This window comes from Haliotis rufescens, unplaced genomic scaffold (assembly GCF_023055435.1).
Source record: "Haliotis rufescens isolate VD_foot unplaced genomic scaffold, xgHalRufe1.0.p SCAF_1, whole genome shotgun sequence".
NCBI lineage: Eukaryota > Metazoa > Mollusca > Gastropoda > Lepetellida > Haliotidae > Haliotis > Haliotis rufescens.
The window spans coordinates 34,513,262-34,538,349 of record NW_025963779.1 but is presented as its reverse complement, the minus strand read 5'-3'; the positions used below and the strand labels follow the sequence as shown (position 1 = coordinate 34,538,349).

The 25,088-nt window shown below is 39.8% G+C and overlaps 1 protein-coding gene across 1 annotated transcript; it reads left to right on the top strand.

Moving 5' to 3' along the window:
• Positions 1-5,980: 5,980 nt before the first annotated feature.
• LOC124139471 lies at positions 5,981-24,347 on the top strand. The gene is made up of 3 exons (XM_046506544.2): positions 5,981-6,172; positions 22,271-22,487; positions 23,870-24,347. The coding sequence occupies exons 1-3, from the start codon at positions 6,019-6,021 to the stop codon at positions 23,961-23,963; spliced, it is 465 nt and encodes a 154-aa protein (XP_046362500.1). The 5' UTR covers positions 5,981-6,018; the 3' UTR covers positions 23,964-24,347.
• Positions 24,348-25,088: the final 741 nt, after the last annotated feature.

Below are 25,088 nucleotides of genomic sequence, written 5' to 3'. Positions count from 1 at the left end.
CGTCTGCCGCTTTATTACAGATCTCAATATTGCAGTATCCCGCACACAAGGCAGTTTCTAAAATTCCAAAATTATATGGGTATTCATATCAATAAACCTGTAGCGTTGCATTGTGAAGGTAGCACATATATCGAATGGCATGATATAATATAGGACATCTGATACTCGCCGTTGCCCACATCTATACACACACAGACCGAGCTGAGAAGGTAACACGGTTTTAAGCTGACATAGCTTTTGATGGCATGTGGGTGGCTTTGGGCTTCCTCTAAACATGGTGAAATGCGAGAGGAAAACACGATTAGTGGGGAAATACCACGAGCGGAGTTGCATGAGGTGTGGCAACCGTATCACAATGGCATAAAGTCCATATTCTTCTGTAAGAAAGGTGCTCGCTGTCCCAGAGTGTTTCCCAACGCCTTCAACGCCAACAGATTGTCCCTACTTCAGTTCATGTATGGACACACTGTGTTAAATCTTTTGATGATGAGCCTAGGCCCACAGCTCCATCTTAAAGTTGCGACTGTCTTATCTTTATGTTCAGAAGCTGCAGTATCAACGATGGCGGGGATGAGTTTGCCTTTGCATGTGTTTGTGAACGGTGCCCATGCGGTAGGATAGGCTGACCTTTTCGTGAACACTTGGTATCGTCACTATGTGTCCGTGATTCACACGCACATGCTAATATTTGGTTAGAATCCATTTGGACTCTACTTTTAGAATTTTTTCCCCGAACAACTGCTGCCATCGGTGATTTTTTTGTGACCCATTCATATTTAAACTGCTATTTTACCTTTTACCCCAAAGGAATCTGTAACGGCGTGTCATCGAGATTATATATTCTAGGGCGTTAACGTTCTTTTTTATGGTTTTAGACGTACGTTTTTTGTCCCTTTAATTTATTGATTTCAGTTTCTTTATTCTTTCAGTGCTACGTTCCAGTACACATGCTTGCAGCTTTATCACTTCTAGTTCACTTCTATTACGTTAACTTCACCCACCCATACATCCATTAACCCTACTTGCAGAATTGTGATATAATCAAAAAAAGCAAAAGTGTTGTGTACAAGATGTTTATGTGTGTACAATGTATTCCTTCGGGACTCCACAGAAGTACTATCAAATGTTGTATCTTACGCCATTATAAATAAACGAAATTTTACCATGCCACTTAAGATCGACATTAATGATCAGGAAGACGTGTTATCGATCATGGCTGTGCGTGCCTGTTTGTTTCGACAAGCCGTTTGAATATTTAATAGCAACGAGGGGCGTTTCATGTGCACCGAGCAGACTACGATGAAGGTTTCAAAAAGCTGATAATCCTACGGGTTGTACAGCAATATTCATAGAAATAAAACCAATTTTAAAATGCACACTGTCATGATTTGTTTCAATAAGGGATCGAAAAACATCTGGCAAGGTAACCAACGGAAATAAATACTGTTACTCCACCTTAAGTACAAATGAATCAATATTCAGGAAACAGAGATTCAGATAAATATGTCAGGAATAAATTATGTTATGTTACTATAAAGCTGTTAAGAAAATTTAGGCAAGAAGTAAGCATCTCCATGGGCACCATTTGTGCTTCCCTCCTCACGGGTTTGTCTATTTATGCTCATGAATCGGTATTTCTGCTCGGAATGGCCATCAAAAGTCAAAATAGAATTTGCTCAAGACGTTTAACATGACATGAGACATGGGAGAGACATGAGGCTTTATTTCGGCTAGTGGCCCATAGTACAATAGTACAATTCTTCTTGGCACGGTGAGAGATTACATGATGTCAAAAATCACAGAGATACACTAGCTTGCGCAATAATCCCATAATGTATGGTATTAAGTTATAGATTGAGTCGACATAAATGTTGCATGTACCTTAAACAGGTGTAATAAACATGTAGCACTTCTTGGAACATGGTTAACATTGCCATTGTTCAATGTCAGAGTTAATTTAAACATATTCAAATTTTGGTATTCCCCTTCCTGAAGATACTTTAATCTGAGGTCAGTATACAATGGACAGACTGCAAATATATGGAGATCATCTAATATCAAACATAAATATTCCTGCAAACAATGTAAACAAGAACTCCGGTGGAATGCCTCTTCATCTACCAATTTCTGTCATCAATTTAAAATTACTACATCTAAACTTTGCAAAATACATTTTTAGTTCACTTCGGATATCACAATTCGGGTCACTTTTAACATTCTGAAAGACTTTTGAAATGGCAGTAAAATCTGTTACTAGAAGACATCCCGTATAACACATTTTGTTGTGCCACATCACTTAACCTTTGTTTAAAGAAAAACAAAAACATTTTGTCGTTAACTTAGCTTCAGATATATGTTTGATCTTATATCATTCAGTAATGGTCATTTGGACTTTCCCCTTCCACTGATTTACCCACCTGAATTTGAAATACCAGTGATACCGCCTCACCTGTTTCATATTTATATCTAAGCCTTAACGATTCCGAGTGACAATGAAGTATGCTGAAGGCTGTATGACAAGAGCGTCACACAACTTTTGCTCTAGTTTTGTTTGATACGGGTTACACAAGTGTTAGTAAAGCCTTCATTAAAGTTTATGGTAGATAAATCTATCTGGACAATGTGGACAATGTCCAAGTTTGACGAATCGGTAATCAAATTTATGTCTAATGCAATTGATTATTTTGACTTGTTCCATATGTTTCCGTGTGTGTTCAGGTGAACAATTGGCTTGCCTTTGCATGTGTTTGTGAAGGTGACACCCTTTTGGGCAGGAGACGCTCAACTTTTTCGAACACCTGGCATCATCACTATTTGATAGTGATTCATAATCAAATGCTTATGAAATAGTCTCATCAAATGTCGCTTTTCTTTGCAAGATGGTCTTTATTGTAAAATAGAATATGTTGCAAGATGTTGTTTGATTGTTGCTCGTCAAGTTGAAGACCCAGGTGTGATGGGAACACATGGGTACATTTTATAAAAACCCGCCTTGATAATGCTGAGCCAATACTGAAAGCGGTGATTTTTTTTCTACACCTGATCTTGGACCCTCCAAGTTAACATGTCACCAATAGTCACTAGTCGTCGTTAACACAAACATCCGATATCAACCTACCGTATTTCCTCTATTTGACACTACGCCGTCTATTAATTTCGCGAGAGCCCTTGACTCGGCGTGTATTAGAGACCTGGCTGGTATTAGAGACCCAGCGTGTATTAGAGGAAATATAGATATGTTTTACAGTTCATATGGGGGTGATCGGTCGGCAGCCATTTTCTATGAATCGATATGTAGGCTATCTATGAATTCATACGCACGTTTTTTGTGAAAAGGCTTAATATATTTGAAAGGGGTTTCCGTAGCAAACCAATCAGAATCAAGCATTCATACAATTTAAGACATTTTAAATTGATATCTGACAACTAAAATATTAGGAATTAAAAATATCTAAGAATTATATCAAACTGAAACAGACATAATTGAACTCAACTGTATGTGTCTAACCTCAAATGTTGGAACGATTTTCCGCAGTAAGATAGCGTTGAGAATAAGGATAAGGAGAGAGTGAGGACGTGGTGCACGTGTTTATGAAAACATGTTTGCGTGGACAGAAAAGGGTTATATTTATTCATATAATCACCTTTGTCGCTAAATAAGAACGAATTAGCAGCCTGGTACCAAATTTAACGTGATGCCAATCAACAAGCAATTTATACTTAACCAGGGCAACGTAGGGCAACTGTCCAGGCAATCGGAGTACATGAAACGCAATTATGCATTGTACTACCTACTTGTAATTTTAGAAGAATCGTGTGACAAGCGGGGAAAGGATATTTTCCCCTGAATCCCCGGTGGGTTGTCAACTGAGAGAATATGTGCCTGCAGAGGTGGCACATTACTGGACGGCTGACAGCGACTGTGTCAGTGCGCCACACTGCTGTCAACACGTGTGAGGGCGTGCCATCGCATCATCAGGGGTAATCAACGGTTACTTGACAAAGCAATGTGTGGAAAAATATCCATTCACAAAATCACTTTTCGTCATAACATGAACATCCTTCTCTAACATTTTTCTTTATATAACCCTTCTCTAAAATCGTTCAATTATAGGAGATTTAACTTCTCTAACCTCCTTGTCAACCTTTTTTTAACATCATTACCCAATATACGTCACAGGTTTGTCGTATCTAACCATTTTGATTTAATATACTTCTCTATCACTATCTATATCAGTCTTCTCTAATATACTTCTTTATCATTCTTCTAGTATACTTCTCCACCATCCATCTATATCATTCTCCTCTAATATACTTCACTATCATGCATATATAACATTCTCGTCTAATATACTTTTCTGTCATGCATACATAGCATTCTCCTCAAATATACTTCTCTATCATCCATCTGTATTATCCTTCTCTAATATACTTTTCTAACATCCACCTATATGATCCTTCTCTAATATACTTTTCTATCATGCATATATAGCTTTATCCTCTAATATACTTTTCTATCATGCATGCATATATAGCATTCTCCTCTAATATACTTTTTTATCTTGTACATATAACATTCTCCTCTAATATGCTTTTCTCCCATGCACATATAAGCATTCTCCTCTAATATACTTTTCTATCTTGTACATATAACATTCTCCTCCAATATGCTTTTCTACCATGCATATATAGCATTCTCCTCTAATATACTTTTCTATCTTGTACATATAACATTCTCCTCCAATATGCTTTTCTACCATGCATATATAGCATTCTCCTCTAATATACTTTTCTATCATGCACATATAACATTCTCCTCTAATATACTTTTCTACCATGCATATATAGCATTCTCCTCTGATATACTTTTCTATCGTCCATCTATATCATCCTTCTCTGATATATTTCAACAACATCATCTTGATTATTCAATCTCTGCTTTTCCCGAACTACAGGCTTAACAGTAACTCTGAGTCAATGAAATAATTACCACCACTGTTACGCTTAAAAGACTCACAATACCAATACCGGATTTTACGTAATACATTATCAATGTCGTCAACGTATCAACAAAACACCGTCGTCATTGCTGTGGGCGTGCTGACTCCGACGTCGTGGTTACTGAATCACGTCATTACTTGCCTCCATCTGCAGATATAGGTGGTTGTCACGTGGCTAGTTCATTGTGTATTGTACTCACTAATGCAGCCCTGTGGCATATTGTCACAAGTCATTGTCAACGCACATTGAACGCTAAATTCAAATTCTATAAATCACACTTAATTGTGTCAATATCTGTGTGTTAAATTTCCGCTTGTGTGTGTGTTAAAGAAATAGTTCCGTATCAACAAATCTGAAAGTGTTTGGAAGTCAGGGTGTATTTCTGTGTACACTAATCTTAATGTCAGTATTTGCACGTTTGTGTGTGTGTGTGTGTGGGGGGGGGGGGGGGGGGGGGTCGCCACATGCGTTATGTGCCCCCTCGGTCACGTCACATCACATGTACATCAGTCTCACGTCCAATTTGGGACCATCCCACATAACCCTGCTCTCACTGAATATCAGCCACCCATTTGATGACGCGAAGCCCCAGCCAAATAAGCTGCGGTACCCGCCAATCATATTCCGTTGCGGTGAATCTTCACCGAACCTTCCCGTTTTAGGCATATGCCATTTGCATACAAATGCTCTGTAGCACGGATATTTCTCACCATTCGGTGAATCTGTGACCCCGGGGGCTTTCAAGATCGAAGAAATAAACGGTTTCTATGGTGCTGTGTATGTCTAAATACGCTGTCATCTTTTCATTTGAGAAATTGCCACACATTTGCATGAATAAACTGATTAGTGATGCATTAACTGTCTTGAAAGGACTCTTAAAGAACCTTTCGTCTCCGCGCGAGAATTAACCCAGCGTAGACGGCTCTGATTCGCCGATACTCGCTGCCGCTGTAAATGAGTGGGATCTAGTCCTCGCCTCTCCTTTCGAGGCCCGTATATAAAGAGAACGCGCCACCAATGTTGCATAAGACTGGTGAGAACCGAGAGTGCTGCACGAGGAGTAGGGAACCGTACGGGCGAACAAGAACTCAAGTACCCAAGCCCTTCGAACCATCTGTGAAATTGAGACAACTCTACTTTTGTTTCGTTTCGTGTAAAATACCAACATCTGGTAAGTGCGAGTTTTATCAATTTTGTAAACAGTTTAGTGTTCTTGAGTTAGAACTTCCACCATCAATCCTTGAATTCGTTAGTGTCTTCAGATGTTGCATTCAAAATCAAAGAAACACATTTAACTATAGACTATATTTTGTCCTGTAAGTTAAATTGTTATTTTCAAAGTCGTTGGGGAAGAATTCGAATTAAATTAAATTATTTTCAAAAGAGGTGCCGTATTTAATATTGTGAAATGTGAAATGCAATCATAAAGATTATGTTATCATTATCTTCCACATTAATTCGACCACAGCATGGTAATTGGTAACAGAGTATCCCTTTACACCGGATATTAAATCAAAATACCACTGAAATTTGCATAGACACTGACTAGTTCTACGGAAAAATTTCTTAATTCAGTTTTTATCTTTCTGTATATTTGCATAAAATGTTTAGTATATATCGCTTGCATAAATGGCATATAACTGTATACCCTCCGACATGCGCAATGTTCTACCTATACATTCAAGATATTGTTATATGACATGTTACGAATACAGCTCAAGGTGAAAAAAACCATGAAAACATATTCACCGAAACCTAATAAATATTACTCAAGTCATTTGTCGCGCCTCAAGACTGTACAAAGTCACTTGAGAAATTTGCCTTCAACATTTCTGAAACACCAGCACTGGCAGAGTTAGATTCCGGATTTTAGACCTGTCGTCCACAAGTGTCAAAACATTGTGTGAGTTCTAGACGTTCACGTTAAGCTTTTCACATCTGTCTAATTTGTTTAAAGTCCAAAACTTTGCGTTGCACGAGCGCAAAATAAAATGAGCATATCTGAATTATGAGCGGGATATATTCTAAAACACAGGTGAAATTAAAACAATTATTTATTGATGAAATAAAATTGGCTTGAGGCAATAATCAATCGGTTATATTAAGTTCTTCTAAAGACTTCTAAGTCCAACTTTGAAAATTTCTCCGCGTTCTGAAAACGTTATCGTATATAGCGGGAGGGAGTTGAATGTTCCGCGAGTGGTATTCACGTAGGTTATTTAACAGACACAAATTACAGCTGAAATGTATTTGTATTCAACTAAAGAGAATCAAGTTCGAAAATGGGCCAGGCCAAGTCGGCGAAATTAAAAACTACAGGAAAGTCTACTTTTAGATTGACATCAGGAAAACTGGTAAGGTGTCCCGGTCTAGTCTTTGGTATTACTTATTTAAAGTTACACCGTAGCAATGATCAATATCATGTTTGACCTTTTAAAGTCTAGAAACAGTCGCTGAGATCAGTGACGAAATAAAGAACAAACACTCGTTTTAATGTCTTCGACGTGTGTTTATGGTTCATGTCTTAGTTTCAAGATCGTTGTAACGACTAATGTAGTAATCTAATTCAGTAATAATTCCTATTCCAGATTCGTTAATTGTCTTTTTCTATTTTATTTGCCTATTTATTTATAAGAGCACTGTCTAAGAATCATATCACACCCTTTATGTTCAGCGATAATTTGCTTGAACTTTCTCATTTTCACATCCCTTCTGTTTCTCACCAGCGAGTAGAACTTGAACCTAAAATACATTATTCAACTAAATATATAGATTTCCCATTATACTAGTGTCATCGGAAAACACGACGGGAACAATCTGATATCCTAAAACGTGGCCTTTGCGTAACTTGGCAGTGTTGACAAGGGAAGTTATATAGTCCGACTGGCTGGGATTTTGTCCGTTTGAACTCCCCATCTTCATCCTGTCAGGGCAGTGTACTAAATTAATCAGGGTGGGGTACATTACGTTTTGTCATGTGGGCCCAACTTTCACCATTCAGGGTAAAGCACACATTACGTGTTTCCATATGTCTCTATCAAGTGTGCCATGTACCCAGAATTATTAAGGATGTCGTTTCCTTAAGACAAACATCACTTCAGCACCACCCACACGCCTCCTCACTCACTGATATTTATTTACACTTTTATTGAACATTCTGTGAGTGGTGAGGTCTACCGGGAACAGAATGTGCTTGCCCTTTCAGCGGAACCTGGTGTCACCACTGTTTTTCAGTGATCAATGTATAGAATTTCCATCACTGTTTTGCCTTTTACGCACTATGGAGTCTGTTTCGACAGTGAGTATTGTCGGACGTTGACGTTGTGAATTTATATCGGTATCGACAGCTGCAACAAAATCCGCGCCAGCACCAATACATCAGCTGCACCGTCTTAATACTGAACATACTGGTTTTCACCCTCTTCGACGAAGACGCTCGTAATAAAACTATAAGCAAACACGTATAGACATATTCAAACTGACTAAACAGCTGAGAGTGTCTGACAGGCATTAAGCGTGAAGATATAACCATCAGATAGACACACAGGCAGCTCTTCATTACGGTAGGATAGCACACTGTTGACATATCGTCAATACAACTTCAGTAGGCCAGGAAAAACGTGTTTCTTCCAGCACACTGACAAGGATATGCACCATGCGTCTCTAATCTACATTGCACATAGCACGCATTATTCATATCTACTGGAATAAACAACAGCCGCGGATAAACTCTAACAAAGGACTTTTTAAGTTGTGAAATCTCACTCTGGCGGGTATATATGTTCATCGTACAGGAATAGGGCCGGGATGAGGGGAGGAGTGAGGGAGGGTGATGTTCTAACTCTAGCGGGTATATATTTTCATCATAAAGGAAAAGGCCGGGATGAGGGGAGGAGTGAGGGAGGGTGATGTTCTAACTCTAGCGGGTATATATTTTCATCATAAAGGAATAGGCCGGGATGAGGGGAGGAGTGAGGGTGGGTGATGTTCTAACTCTAGCGGGTATATATGTTCATCATACAGAAATAGGGCCGGGATGAGGGGTGGAGTGAGGGTGGGTGATGTTCTGACTCTAGAGGGTATATATGTTCATCATACAGAAATAGGGCCGGGAGTGGGACGTCTGCACAACAGCGTTGTGATGACTGAGCCAGTAGCCAGTAGCCAGATTCATTATTTAAAAGTAAAAAATAACACTAATTATGCATCCTTTCTAATTTTCATACACACGCGCATACTTCTGTTTTCATATTTTATTAATATTCATTGTTTTCAATTGACTTAATGTAGCGCCTATCGTCAAGTGCCACTGTCATGAGGATAAGTTTTTAAAGATTAATATCTGTTTTCAGCTGAAACTGTTTCGCGAATGTTCTCTGTATGTGATAGACATGTTCACTGAATTCACTGGGGAGGTTGTGTGCGGTGCTTTCAAAATGTCTTCTTCACATATTTTCCTATTATCAAACCAGTCGCCTAAAACTGACGCTCTTGAACCCAAACTCGCCCCCGTGTATAGAATAGGGCTGTGTGTTATAGCAACATTCAAACATTTACAACCGATTGTGCAATCGACCACTGTAAAATAAAAAAACCACAAATTAACAAAATAAAAAGTGAAATGAAGAGCTAGAGTTGATTTCAAAAGGTTAAAATCAATATTCGTAATATCAGTGGATATATCTGTATCATATAACATTAACAGAGAAACAGTGGGGTTTTAAGGTGCCCAATCCATTTCATGAGAATAAAATATGTTTTAATTATTAATAAATAAAATGCAGTGTCCTCATGTTCCTGGCTAGACTTTGTTCAAGTTTTTATGAACCTCAGAATTTATGTGTTGTGTTGTTGAGCCTCAATACCTAGATGAACATAAACGATGTTTGAAATATGTTTGCTATACAAACTAAAACAAATGTCACATATATTTGGGGCGGGGTGAGGGTGGAGGCATGGAAGGATGTTACGTACAATGAGGGAGGAATATAGTTTCAACATATTTTATTCTCATGAAAATTGGGTTTTACCACAACCATGGTATGAACCTCATGGAAATGGGGTATTACCACAACCATGGTATGAACCTCATGGAAATGGGGTATTACCACAACCATGGTATGAACCTCATGGAAATGGGGTATTACCACAACCATGGTATGAACCTCATGGAAATGGGGTATTACCACAACCATGGTATGAACCTCATTGAAATGGGGTATTACCACAACCATGGTATGAACCTCATGGAAATGGGGTATTACCACAACCATGGTATGAACCTTATGGTAATAGGGTATTACCACAACCATGGTATGAACCTTATGGAAATGGGGTTATTACCACAACCATGGTATGAACCTCATGGAAATGGGGTACTACCACAACCATGGTATGAACCTCATTGAAATGGGGTATTACCACAACCATGGTATGAATCTCATTGAAATGGGGTTTTACCACAACCATGGTATGAACCTCATGGAAATGGGGTATTACCACAACCATGGTATGAACCTTATGGTAATAGGGTATTACCACAACCATGGTATGAACCTTATGGAAATGGGGTTATTACCACAACCATGGTATGAACCTCATGGAAATGGGGTATTACCACAACCATGGTATGAACCTGTCTGTGCCTGCTTGTACTGGACCGGACCGATTTTATAGTACTGGCCCACTGAGATATCATACTGCAGTTTAACATGAATACCGCACTCAGACACAGTATATACTGACTCCGGGCCGACCAGTCCTTGTTTAACCTCTTTATGCTGAAAGCCAGGCAGGGTAACAACAAGTACCATATTTTAATGTCTTTTGGTAAGACGCGGCCGGGGATCCAACCACCGACCTTCCGCTCTCCGAGCAGACGTTCAACCACGAGACCACGGAGGTGGGTGTTCATCGTAGCCAGACGGCGTGGGAGTGAATATTGCAGAGTGAAGTGTTAAAGAACAAACATGAAAGTTGAGTTAGACTTGACACGAAAATGTAGCAATGTAAAGCGTACCTTATCATGGCGATTATGAAACAGTACAACTTCGAAATTTACGTAAAACCATGAAAACAGTATTTTACCCAAATGCGGATAGAACTGATTTTTACAAATTTCCAGCTAGCGCCGTATTATAATGTAGCCCATTAAACGTAAGCCTCGTGGGAATCTTTTTCTAATGTACCTAATCAGTGTTTGTGACATTTGCTTTCCGAAACTAATCAATTAATTTTCTAAAAAATATAGCATTATAAATTAAATAAATAAATTACAATGGAATCATTCTTTCTGTATGTGGCTGTCCCATTCGATTGAGTATAATGTTCTCAAATCCTACACGACGATATCAGTCAAAACCCCGTTTCAAATTTCAAAAACGATCCATCACACTACAGACTGTAGTTATAGGCCCTTGGATAAGACCTACTGATGAGTTATTCAGTAATAAATAGAGGGTTCATGACAGTACATGATGGAAATATACAGTTACTGCCTCTGAACACAATGTGATCCAAACAGTACCATCATATCCCGAAAATGTACAACGTTTTGCGTGAAATACATTGGCAGTACGCACTCTTTAATCGCGATCATATTAATGTCACGTGCTCCCTAAATTACATAAAAAAAACGATTAACATGTTTTGCATGTGCATCTCGCACTCTTTCATTCCGATCATATTAATGTCAGGTGTTCTTTATATAACTTGAGACACAGCTCAATATCACGTTTTGCATGAAATGCACGTTCAGCACGCAGTCCCGATCAAATGTAGCTCACGAGTTCTCCGTATTGATAAAATTAAAGCGACAAACCCTTTCTTTTGTACGAATCCGACGATATCATAAGCATCAATTAATTAATCACTTTAAAACACTGATGATACCATGTGTTCACGAAAAGATGAACGTATCCTGCCCAGTCGGTGACACCCATCACAAACACATGCAAAGGCAAGTCAATTGCTCACCTGAATAAACATATGATACTAGTCAAAATAAGGAATTGCATCGGACTACATTTTTGTCACGGATGTGACTAACTTGGCAATGTTCTCCCTAAACACATTAAGAACGTGTCCATGTATATATCCGTGGTCTAGAGGTAGGTCGTCCGCCCGGACAGCGGAAGGTCCGGGGTTCGATCCCCAGCCGCGTCATACGAAAAGACGTTAAAAGAGGGTACTTGTTGGTACCCTGTCTGGCGCTCGGCATTAAGGGGCTAAAACAAGGACTGGTCGGCTCGGAGTCAGTATACTGTGTCTGAGGGGTATTCATGTTAAACTGCGGCATGGTATCTCAGTGGGCTAGCACTATAAATCGGCATTACTCCGGACAAGTACAAGCAGCCACACACTGATCTGAGTGTGTGTCTGAGAACTGATCTGAACTATTTGAAGTAGTAGTTAAGACAGAGCGTCAAGAGCCATGTCAGGCATAGTTTGAAAGATTTTGCTTGAGGTTTAGATCGCAAAAGAAATAGTCTCAGCCAAAGCAATTTTCAAAGTTACAACAACGTCCTAAATTTAATGCCCGAACCTCGAGGTTACTTTGACGTCACGTGACTTTAACAAGAACCAATATTGTCTGCAACACACTGGCGTCTAACGTGTTCATTAGCGCGTATTCGAGGATGCTTTGTTTCCTTCCAAGTGTGAGAGGAACACCATTGCAGTTTCTTTGTACCGAAAGTATCATTACCAGTATATTGGGGTTTCCTCCACGCCATGCACTTTAAGGCGACCTGAAGGTTAAACCTACGTACACTTAATCTAAGAGGGAAGATTGATCCTAGAAACAAACGAAACTGTTGCATGCCACGGTCTGTTCCACCTCGGGTTCGCCTTTCCCAAGTCATGTCTACGTTTCAACCTTAGCTCAGGTTTTCGTAGCTCATCGCTTGAAGTTCTCCTTCGGTGACAAGTGGGGTTTCCCAGCCTAGCTTAGGTTGTCGTAGCTCATAGTTTGTAGTTCCTAACAGTGATAAGTGGGTTTTCACTGTGACCGAATATTTGATGGGGTCTGTATGTCAAGCAACAAGAAGAAATTTGGAAAAATCAGAGAATGTCAGGTTAATATCTTGAATACTTCTTGAAGGTCAAGGGGGCACGGGTGGCCCAGTCGTATAAAGTGCCGCGATTCGCTGTGCAGAGTTGCGCCCCTTGGAAACGCCAGAAACCTATGATTGTGGATTCGAATCCCGGTTCACCCAGATTATGTTTCTAGGTTTGTCAGCACTATGCCCGTGCTCGTGGGTTTCTCCCAAGTGGTAAACGTCTGAGACCTGCATCACTTCGGGCTTTCCTTCCACATTCACCTGAGTGAGAAGGATTTTAACTCTTTTGGAAATATTCCACCCTTAGGTCATCATGGCAGGGGACAGAACTGGGTTTCAAACATTGTATTGTTGTGGGAAATCAAACTTGGGTATCCAGTATGACGAGCCAACGCATAAACCACAGGGCTACCCATCAAAGAACCGAAGAGATATACCCAGAAAATCGCGCACATCTTCCCGAGGACAGTTTCCACCCTTGCCGAACTAGGCCGGAATTTCTGGGTTCCATCGTAGCGCCACTAGTGCCTATTACGAGTTATGTCCCTTCTATGTCCCTCCTATGGACCAATCAAATTCCACCTCTGATATCACTTGCATTTGCTTATAAAAAAAGTAGGCGACGCCTGGTGAAAACGATCTGATCGATAATCACAACCTATATTGTAATAAAACGGGTCTTTCTTCTCGAAGTGCATCAAATAACGTAAGCACCTTCATTAAAAACACGACAAGGTTTGGAAAATATCTCTATCCAGCCCAGTTCAGCAATGGAGGAAACTGGACTTTTACTTTCCCCGGGAAGATGATTGTACATGGCTTGCTCTCTTCGGTAACAGTCGTTCTGTGTTTCCATTATTTCGAGACGGCCGATGTGGAAACATCGAGGGTTATATCTTCTGAGGTCGAATGCTCGCGTGTGAGTTCGATTTCCGATGACGTAAATCTTAGACAGCAGTGGTGGGTTTTCCTGCGCCAGACAAATATAATCAGACTCAGACTTTGTTTCCTAACAGAAGAAGTCAAACCAGAGAATAACAAATATTGTTGTCTCACAGAAGCAATCGAATATACAAATAATCGGATTTTTTAGTTTCCTTACAGAAAAATCACACCGACCTGACTCGAGTTTTTCTCATACAAAATATTGTTGGGTCAAGGAATAACTTCAGGTCAAACCGAAATAACGTCATCTTGTCACTAGCATTTGCGTAATGCGGACAGATGCCAAAATGAAATATGGATTAGAATTCTTCACAGACGGCACAGGAGAACGGAATATCTGATGCCTCACGTGTTGATACCGAGGTGTCATGAACCTTCTACAAAACTAACCATTGTTGGCATATCTACGATAGCTTTAATTCACGAACTGCAATTCAATATGAACGTCTATTCATAATTCATAGAGACGAATTTAACGACTCCATAATTTCGTATACATTTCCTTCAAAACGGCCATGTGGTAGATGCAGACATTAATTCAGTTGATTCGTATATATCTCTTTGAACATGGCACAACGCGGTACTACCAATATACATGACGCCGTTAGTTGTCAAGTATACAGCTGATGGTGGCGTTGTCTTGTTCAGTGCAGGATTCTATTTCACTGTGTTAAAAAGCTCACATCTTACACCGTCTTGATGCGTATTTCCAGTAGCAGAAATCAGGAGAAGCTAAAGCAGCTTTGGTCGCGGAGAGTATCTGGATGGGTGCCACTTGCCAGCAGCTTGACACCTCAGGGTTTCTAGGGCTACGGTCCTGCCCGGTTACATGCGGGCTCTCCTTAGACAAAAACACCTTGTACGAAACATTCTTCTGTTTACCCAGCAATGAATGGGTACCCGATAGTATGAAATGGCAAGACAGGGGACTGAGAATGATTGTTTGGTGCACACTGATGCAAAAGACCGGATCAATGAAAGTGTAGCGCAGTGAGCATTCACTTGGTGAATGGAATCCAGAGTATTAGAAATGCACTTAATAGTAGAAGTTGTACATATAGCAATACCTTCACGTCCTTCGTCTATACGAACTTCTATTTTTATACCCCTGTGTATTATATCTGAGGGACCGCCTCCGTGGACTAGTGGTAGAGCGTCCGCCCGGAGAACGGAAAGTCCGGGGTTCGATCCCCAGCCGCGTCATACCAAAAACGTTAAAAGATCGTACTTGTTGTTACCCTGTCTGGCGCTCAGCAGTAAGGGTTAAAACAAGGACTGGTCGGCTCGGAGTAGTATGCTGTGTCCTAGTGGGGTATTCATGTTAAACTGCGGCATGGAATCTCAGTGGGCTAGCACTATAAATCGGCATCAGTCCGGACAAGTGCAAGCAGCCTCACACACACACGCACATGCATCTACGTCGCTATATAAGTGCAATAATCTTGGACGCGACGTTAAACCCAATTTCACTTCACCTAAACCCCATTTCACCTTACCTCACCTATTACATCGGAGGAGAGTTACGAAATTATAGTCGAACCTTACTCGAACAACATATGCAGGGAAACCCCGTAATCTGTAATCCGTAACAGAGAAATACATTTCACGTGTAGTGAATCGTGGACAAATACCTCTTGGTATATACTTAGTTTGTTGTGAAGAGTTGTGTCCATTGTGTATGTAAGAAACCTATGATTGTGGGTTTGAATCCCGGTTCGCCCTGATTATGTTTCTAAGTTTGTCAGCACAATACCGTGCTCGTGGGTTTCACTAAAGTGGTAAACGTCTGAGACCTACATCTCTCCTGGCTTTACTCCTGCATCAAGCTGAGAGTGATATAACTGAAATACTGCTCAAAACCACGTTAACCCGAACTCACTCGCTCGCACAGTTTCGACATTCTCAAAGATAAAAAGTTCACTTGCATTATCAAAGCAGGAGACAAAGCTTAGAGGTAGTAATTTTCTATATTTAAAGTATCATGTTTATTTTCATATTTGTATATTCAATAAATTCTTATTGTTAATTTAATAATTTGTTGCAGCATATTTGTCGCCAATCGTAGTCAGTGTTAGGTTTGAAACTAATATAACAATAAAAGTTTCATACACAAACTTATTATGTTAACTGTAAGGTTTCCTAACGGTTAAATTGTTTCTGTTTAGTTCTAAGTAGTGTGTTCCCCTGTATCCATGCATATACATTATAAACAAGTCAATATTACATCTAACGGTGGCAGACTACGCAAACAGACTGGGATCCTTTCTACATTATGTCCAACACAAACCTCCAGTTCACGAACGTACATGCTTTTAAACATATTTACGAAGTATGCGACATTTACCTTTTAGCCCCCGGTGTATAAACGTTGTTGATTGAAATATCCGTCACCCATAGTACAAAATGTGAATAACATGTTTGTAACGTATTGAAAATTACTGGCTGAATACTAGCATGACCTTAGATACTTTGAGGACAGGACATTGACCGGAAGTACTGCTGTAGCCATACCGGAAGCTGACAATACGTCTGTGAGTAAATTGAATGTGTCCTTTATGCACGCAAACAATACAAGCTGGATTCCAATGAAATCCAATGACGGACCAATGTTGTCTTTATACCTTTAGACGTCATTGAGCACATTAATTCAATTCTACCATCGTAGCTTAAATCCAAATGAATGCGTTGTCCATTAGCGTTTTACTGAACTCAAGTCGAGAAACGAAAGGATATTACATACAAACTTGAACCAAGTAACTGAAAGAACTGCAGTTGATGTACAAAATAGATGTGTTCGTACATAGTCGGGTAGCCTAGTGGTTAAAGCGATCGTTCGTCACGCCGGGTTCCATTACCCACAATGTGTGAAGCCCATTTCTGGTGTCCCCCGCCGTGATATTGCTAGAATATTGCTAAAAGCGGCGTAAACCCATACTCACTCACTCTTACATAAGTCGTTTATGTAGAAAGTATATAAGTATATATTATCTGGAGAAAATATAACGATAGTTTATGAAGAATAAAAAATATGAAGAACTTTAGTATACGATTTTTATCCTGGATTTTTCACTCATTTGGGCCTAAAATATATTATTTAGTTATGTTTCTGAATACTTCTACTGATGTTACTATAAATACAAACATAAAAGTGTCCTGTTATAGTTAAAACTTAACAAACACGAAGTAAAGGCGCCCAAAATATTATCAGCGTCAGTTTCAAGATAAGCCTTGGCGTAAACATGTTATAAAACTCCCTTTTTTAAATTTTTCACAGATTTTTCACATACACATTCGCACTGTTAATTGTATGGGACAGCCTTCCTTACGGCTGACGTCTACTCATTTCTCTATCAATTTAATCTTAGTATTAAAGGTCTCCTTGTAAAATTCTTCTCAATACATAAATGATCGACTACATAACCAGGTTAAATACCTAAAGGTTGAGGCTACATGCGAAATTATCTGGTTATTTTGAATCATAAAGACGCTGTTTCGTGCGCTTGTATGCAAAGTCTAAAACACCATCCTCCTTCTCATTATGAACCGGTCTATTTTCCCACAGTCTCAAAACTCATGTAGCTCTTGTTTCTCTAGACACCGGTAATTGTTTTTTTCCTTCTATAGTCAGTGCGTACATATTGATTGTCTTTCAAAACGCGTAAGAATAGCATAGCGCTCCCTATGAACAAGAGGACAATACAGTACTCTGATTGGTTAATGGGTATTTTATTACTCTCATGTTGATCATATTACTGGATTATTGGTAACAATACCCTATCATAAATTTGACCTTTTCTTCTCACCCGTGGCATTTGCGAGTGAGGCCGAATAAACACGGAAACACCCGACAATGTTTGCGCTTCGGTTTAGCGCTGACTGACGAATTGGACAGTTTAGTTGTAAAATGTTACATATTTATTTTTGTGTGTGTTGTATTCATTAATATCGTTAATAGAGAATATGTGATTTTGTTTTCTTACGGTGAAATTATGGCCATTTCTCCAAAACCATCCTGATAGAACTCATTCAAGACAAGTTCTTTGTTAACAGCTTTAGCAAGTTCCACACCAACTGTTTTGAACACAGAGACTGTTCAATGTTTCATGAGGAAGTGATTCCACTAGATATAAAACAAATACCGTCCGTATTCACTATCTCTCGGCTGTATACAAACCTTAAACAAACCACAAAATACATAAATATTATTATTAACGATAGAAAGGATATTTTCTTTTTCCACTTTAACCTTCCGATACCACAATTTGACCTTCTATTGTAACGTACGACCTACATGTTAATCATTTATACAACCATAGAAATAACGCCCATATCTACTAGATATCCCAAAACATAATAAAACACCTTGTAGAAGTGGACAGTAGAGTACTTAGTATGTGCATACATAAATATCATAAGTACTTAGTATAAGTGGGGGCCCTTTAATACAAAAGTAACATTTAAAAAATCACGTTTCAAATTGCTATTTTTACCACAACGTGAATAAAATAACGACATAAAGAAGAGTATGTTTGTATTACTGTATCAGAGAGTAAAGAAAAAAAAGAGGCTAAACAATGTCCATAATTATCATCAATCTCAACCTACCTCACCTCCAGCACAATCTGACAGGTCACGTCAGACCGACCTTGCGCGAACTGTGACTGACCAATGGAATGACCAATCAGAAGGCAGCTTTCTCGTGCTTTACGGCACTAATTTCTAATTGGCGACTACGCTTCGCAATATATTTTGACAAATTCTCGATTACAAATTTGAAACCTAAACAAAAGAACATTCTGGAATAGCTAAGAGATTGTCTAGATTGTATGGATTCAGTCGTTAAACCCGTAACTATCGTTCGGAATACCCCGTGTTAAAGTTTTCGAGGTTGTATGATTAGAAATCACATTCCGACTGTCACTTTCATGATCTGGTAAGCGTAGCTCTGATTGGTCGGATGAAAGGTCGTTCTGGCGTGACCCCCAATGGGATGTCTTCAGATCTTTTTTTAGCGGTAGCGAGAACTAAGGTCTGATTTTAATGAGATTGAATCAATCTCTGCTTGAAAGTCAATGAAAGGATTTCGACTTTATCATTAGCATGTGTTTATGAATCATTACGAAGAAGTGATGATACCAGGTGAGCTTTTTCTGCCCAACCGGTGGCACCCATCACGAATACATGCAAAGGCAAGTTAACTGCTCGTCTGAAAAAACGGGAACATTTGGTACAAGTCAAAACAGGGAATTGCACATGACATCATTTTGGCCACTGGTGCCTGAAATTTGCAAATGGCCTCCACATGTCTACATTCAACAGTGTAGAAAGTTTTACTAAGGCCGAGTCATGCAACGCTCGCTAAAATCTTCGTGGAAAGAGCACGCTCGATTCTGCCTCAAAAGTTGTGAAATGTACACACCAAAGGCTGGAGCTGCTGGAATATTGCTCGAAATAAATTTATGATAATATTGTGCATGTATTGTAGGTACGTTACATAGTAGTAGGCATTTCCTTGGGTTTTTTCGGCCTTCATACGTCCTTGTTACATTCAGATGGGGCTGTGGGTTACTCTCGAGTACAGCAACATGTCGATAATAACCATATCTAAGCTAACAGGAGATGCCACGTAAAAGGGGATAAAATCTTGTACCATACAGATAGGCTGTGATTCCCCTTCGAATAAATATATAAATCGACACAACCAGGAGTCTGACGTAGATACAAATAATGATCGGTTAATACGACGGTATGATGTACACCTGAGTTTGTGAGTTACCGAATAAACCAAAAAGTCGACACCATATTTAACATGAGGTTAGATACCATCTTGTAACATAAAACGACAAACATGAAAAACCTTCGAATGAGAAAATATGTCGGGACAACCAGACCTCTTTAGCAGTTGAGCACGCAAGCACTAAGACAATGGTTGTTGTCGCGGTACCTGTCCCACTTGAACTTGGTCTTGTCTAAGATCATGCAACAAGCATGCTACTTACATTAGTAAGTATGAATTGTTTACGAAAATACTGTACACGCTTTCATGTCGCAAATCAATATGAGAACAAGTGACAAATAAAGATACCATTAATTGTCATTTGCTTCAACCAGACCTAACGCAAAATGAAGGGAATTCCGTCGGGAGAATGTCTTGCTCCACTTGATTGGACAATCTGAGCGGTTATATGTCAGACAATAGCGATGAAATCTCGAGGTGATTCTGCGAAACTCTTCTTCTGAGTGATAATGGAATCGTTTGTTTGAGGGATTCTTCCCGCATGTGTTGTTTATGCCAACTTCCAAGTGCTGCTTAAGTGAAATGTTCTAAATGACATTAAGGTCATTAATAATATCGCTTGAAATAAAAGTTCTTGTGTTTCACCTGTCTCTCGGTTGTAAATGTTTACTAGTGATGTGTCTGTTCAAACTTAGGGCTATTGTTAGGGACAACATCTTCCACCCTGAACCCAATCAACTGTTACTTTGTTCAGACAATACAATACAAGACTCCGCACGTCCACGGTGTTGGTCGGAAGCACTGCTCTACCTCTGAATGTGTAAATGCTACGGTGAAACACACAGTGTACGCACACCAGTGTAACGAAATGAATATTGATCAGCGCCCGAATACGCTACTTAACGGTTTCTGTTGGTATCATAAATTTACCTTTTAAACGGTATGACTTTTCGAAAATAGACAAAATGGTTTCTTCAGGCTCTGTAAAATGACACCGTTTAAAGTTATTGTTAGAGTGAACTATTCAATTATATTTACTTCTTCCAACTGTAAAATATCTAAATAGGAGAATAAATTCAACGGAGCTCAGCGGAACTAGAATGAGGTACTACTAATGCATACCAAAGCAGAATGGAACAGTGTTAGAAATCTATTTCATTGTTGTTCATAAGGTATAGGCTATGTTGGTCCCCATACATTTAGGACTGTGTGAAACCTACATTGACCACACATTAAGACAGAGCCGGCAAATGACATGCTCTAGCACCAATAACAAAGCTGAACAGAACTACAGCCTACACAGAGCGCGGGTCAGGAACGAACTTGCTTTTACCAATAATATAATTTATTTGACGGTGAACGAATAAATTATTTCAACGTGTGTCATGAAAAATGAAACGTCGCATATATATTTCATCATTGCGTCTTTATTTCTATGAATATGATAAGCCATAGCTCAATAGTACTGATTTCCAAAGATACACCTTTATGTTACGGCGTCAACAATATTCACTCCCTTTCACTAAACACAGGCAGGCTTTCTGCAACACATCCTTTCCGCTGGCTCTTTACTGTCTCGCCCGGTGTTATAAACATTTCAGACTTTCAGACAAAGCGTTTCTTCTCCGAAGCTTAACCCTTCCCGTATCTGTTTCTGATTATCAACCATCATGTCTTTCTACCCGTTTCAGTAATGAAGCTGTACATACAAGCGCTGTTTGTGATCCTGAAACACTCCCCTGTATTTATACCTGTTCTATGTTTCAGAAATGAAGCTGTACATACAAGCGCTGTTTGTGATCCTGAAACACTCCCCTGTATTTCTACCTGTTCTATGTTTCAGAAATGAAGCTGTACATACAAGCGCTGTTTGTGATCCTGAAACACTCCCCTGTATTTCTGCCTGTTCTATGTTTCAGAAATGAAGCTGTACATACAAGCGCTGTTTGTGATCCTGAAACACTCCCCTGTATTTATACCTGTTCTATGTTTCAGAAATGAAGCTGTACATACAAGCGCTGTTTGTGATCCTGAAACACTCCCCTGTATTTCTACCTGTTCTATGTTTCAGAAATGAAGCTGTACATACAAGCGCTGTTTGTGATCCTGAAACACTCACCTGTATTTATACCTGTTCTATGTTTCAGAAATGAAGCTGTACATACAAGCGCTGTTTGTGATCCTGAAACACTCACCTGTATTTATACCTGTTCTATGTTTCAGAAATGAAGCTGTACATACAAGCGCTGTTTGTGATCCTGAAACACTCTCCTGTATTTCTACCTGTTCTATGTTTCAGAAATGAAGCTGTACATACAAGCGCTGTTTGTGATCCTGAAACACTCTCCTGTATTTCTACCTGTTCTATGTTTCAGAAATGAAGCTGTACATACAAGCGCTGTTTGTGATCCTGAAACACTCCCCTGTATTTATACCTGTTCTATGTTCCAGAAATGAAGCTGTACATACAAGCGCTGTTTGTGATCCTGAAACACTCCCCTGTATTTCTACCTGTTCTATGTTTCAGAAATGAAGCTGTACATACAAGCGTTGTTGGTGTTCCTGTTGGTAGCCGTGCTGACGGTAGGCCGCGGCGAGGGCTGTGTCGTTGGCTGCATGCGTGGGTTGTTTGTTTGTAAGCGGCAGCTCCAGAACGGCCAGCTGGAAGATAAAGACCCCGCCTACTGCTGCGACAACTACAAGAAGTGTTATTCCGAATGTAAACCGGGCAAGAAGTACATACCGTAAGCAAACCATTTGTTTGTTTGTTTGTTTGTTTGTTTGTTTGTTTGTTTGTTTGTTTGTTTGTGCGTGCGTGCGTGCGTGCGTGCGTTTGTGCGTGCGTTCGTGTTGTTTCAGATGAGGGCCGCACCCAGCAATATGCCAGCTGTATTTAGCATGAGCATCGATCTACTTTATCCGCAAGTCTGACCACACGATCCCCATGAGTCGCCTCTTACGAAAAGCATCTGTTATTGAAGACCAATTCTAACCGTGTTCAAGTCTGGACCAAAGAATCCAGTGGTTGACATTATGAGCATCGATCCACGGCAAACGATGACATGGAATCAGTCAAGTCACTGAGCCTGACCACCCACCTACTGGGTCGCCTCTTTACGCCCAGTATTTGTGCCCGGAATCCTTGTACTGTATGGGGGGTGTAGCGTGTAAGGAATACCAGTTTCATGCAGTCTGCGTTTACCAAAGACAGCTTGTACTAATATGCCTGACAAAATAGCAACAAACGAGGTATAAACATTGACAACAATATGGAGGGAACGTGGCAAGCGATACAGAAATGTTGTCGCCGATTACTTTACATCTTCCCGAGGGGGGTCCTATTAAATACAGTCCGGGGGCTCCCGGACAACCCCGGACCCCCGTCAGACGTTCCCGGGCGTTAAATAGTTGGACCCTCCCGAGGCAAGGAAGTTAACTGACTATAGAATTATGGAGTTATATTTTGTCTGGACGAACGAGTCTATGCATAGTCGTTATTAAAATCAACATCCGGTTCGTAAATTTCCGTGCAGAATTTGCAATGCATGTGTACCGTCAACTTGGCATCAACAGATATTTTTTTAATCTTTTCATGTTCCTAATCAAGGTGCGAAGTAAGACCCGTTTTATTACAATATAGATGTCGATTATCGATAAGATCATCTTCACTGGGCGCCGCCATTTTGTTTGAAGCAAATGCAAGTGATATCAGAGCGGAATCTGATTGGTTAGTTGGAGGGGACATAGAAGGGACATAAGTCGTAATAGCCACTGGTGGCGCTACGATCGAGTCCAGAAATTCCAGCCTAGTTCGGCAAGGGTGCAAACTGGACCTTCACAGTCAGTTAACTCCCTTGACTCGGGAAGTTGATGGGTTGCCTGAATCAGTTATGATGATGCGACTGTTATGGCCGAACCTCAGACAAAAGGCTGACCATGTTGGCAGTACGCTAATATTTTAAATTTCAAACTGATATTTCTATACGCTTTAAATGCACACGTAACGTGCACATCCAGACATAGTCTTCATTGTCTCTTATTAGATTATTATATTTTTTACACGTGAACACCAGAACACCAAAGTATGTACCGTTAACAGTATTTCATAATTCTGTGTGTATTTCAGATGCAATATCGGCAAACGAGGAAGCTGGAACAAGAGGTACGACGACTCTCAGTTCAACCCAATGTTCAACCAGGAAGACCCCTACTTCTTGTGAAAAACGTCATCACTTTCTGTGTGCATGATCACGTGACAATTCTTCCATCTTTCATTGGATCCTATCAACACGATCCCCTAGTCGCTTATGAAAGTCAACAATAATTTCCGCCATCTGCATAAACTGCTGAACATTGAACAAAAAACTCTTTTCCTTCATCGCACACTCCCCTTTTCGCTGGCACGATTTTAGTTTCTGGGGTGAAGTTTGGAACTTATTTTGTCTATCAATACAGATGGTTAATGAAGTTCAGCATAGATAAATACGAAAAGAAATAAAACTGCTGTCAATGCAGGTTCGGCAAAGCGTTTCGCGGGCTGAGGAAACAAATGCATATATTTTAAAGTTGCACTATGGTTGAATAAATATCTGATGAAGTGGAAACGGTCTCCTATTTTTATTTAGCTATTCAACTTTTCGCTTGGTTACCCATTTACCAAAATGGTCATGGCACCAGCATGAAAAGCGGGCACGGGTGGCCGAGTTGTTTACGCGCTGCACGTAGTGCCGATCGTGGGTTCGAATCCCACTTAAATGGTAACCGTCAAAGACCTGTTGGAAATCATAAGAAAGCCTGCTAAAACCAGAGTAATCTTATTACAATATTATTGTGAGCCAACGTTAAATATGTTCTATACAAATACAACCACTGGCAGTTTTAACAGTTCGGAAGAAATTTACATTTCACAAATGTAGAAAGATATTTACAGATAATTGATTACTTCGCGGACACGTTATACATTAAGGGAATCTACCAGTGACATCACACAATCTGTGGGAAAACATGTGGAAGTTCTTGCGTGACTACCTGCATCTGTCGGCTGCGAGCTGTAGGACGTTCCCATGTCTGTCATACCCACTTAATTTGACCACTTACCTCTAGCGGTTGACAGGCGATTTCAATCATTAATTTGCGATTTTAGGTGAAATTAATCATATCTATGCAGAGGTCATTGATTGAGACTCGATTGCAACTGGATCACTGAATCACCCTCGGTTATCGAGTGAATAATATCGTATGATCGTTGTTCTATTACGATAAATACTTGGATCAATTCGCCATCATACCTAAAACATCTCTTCTCTCTCTAAGTAATTTGAATGGACGGTTATTTTTAGCGCCGT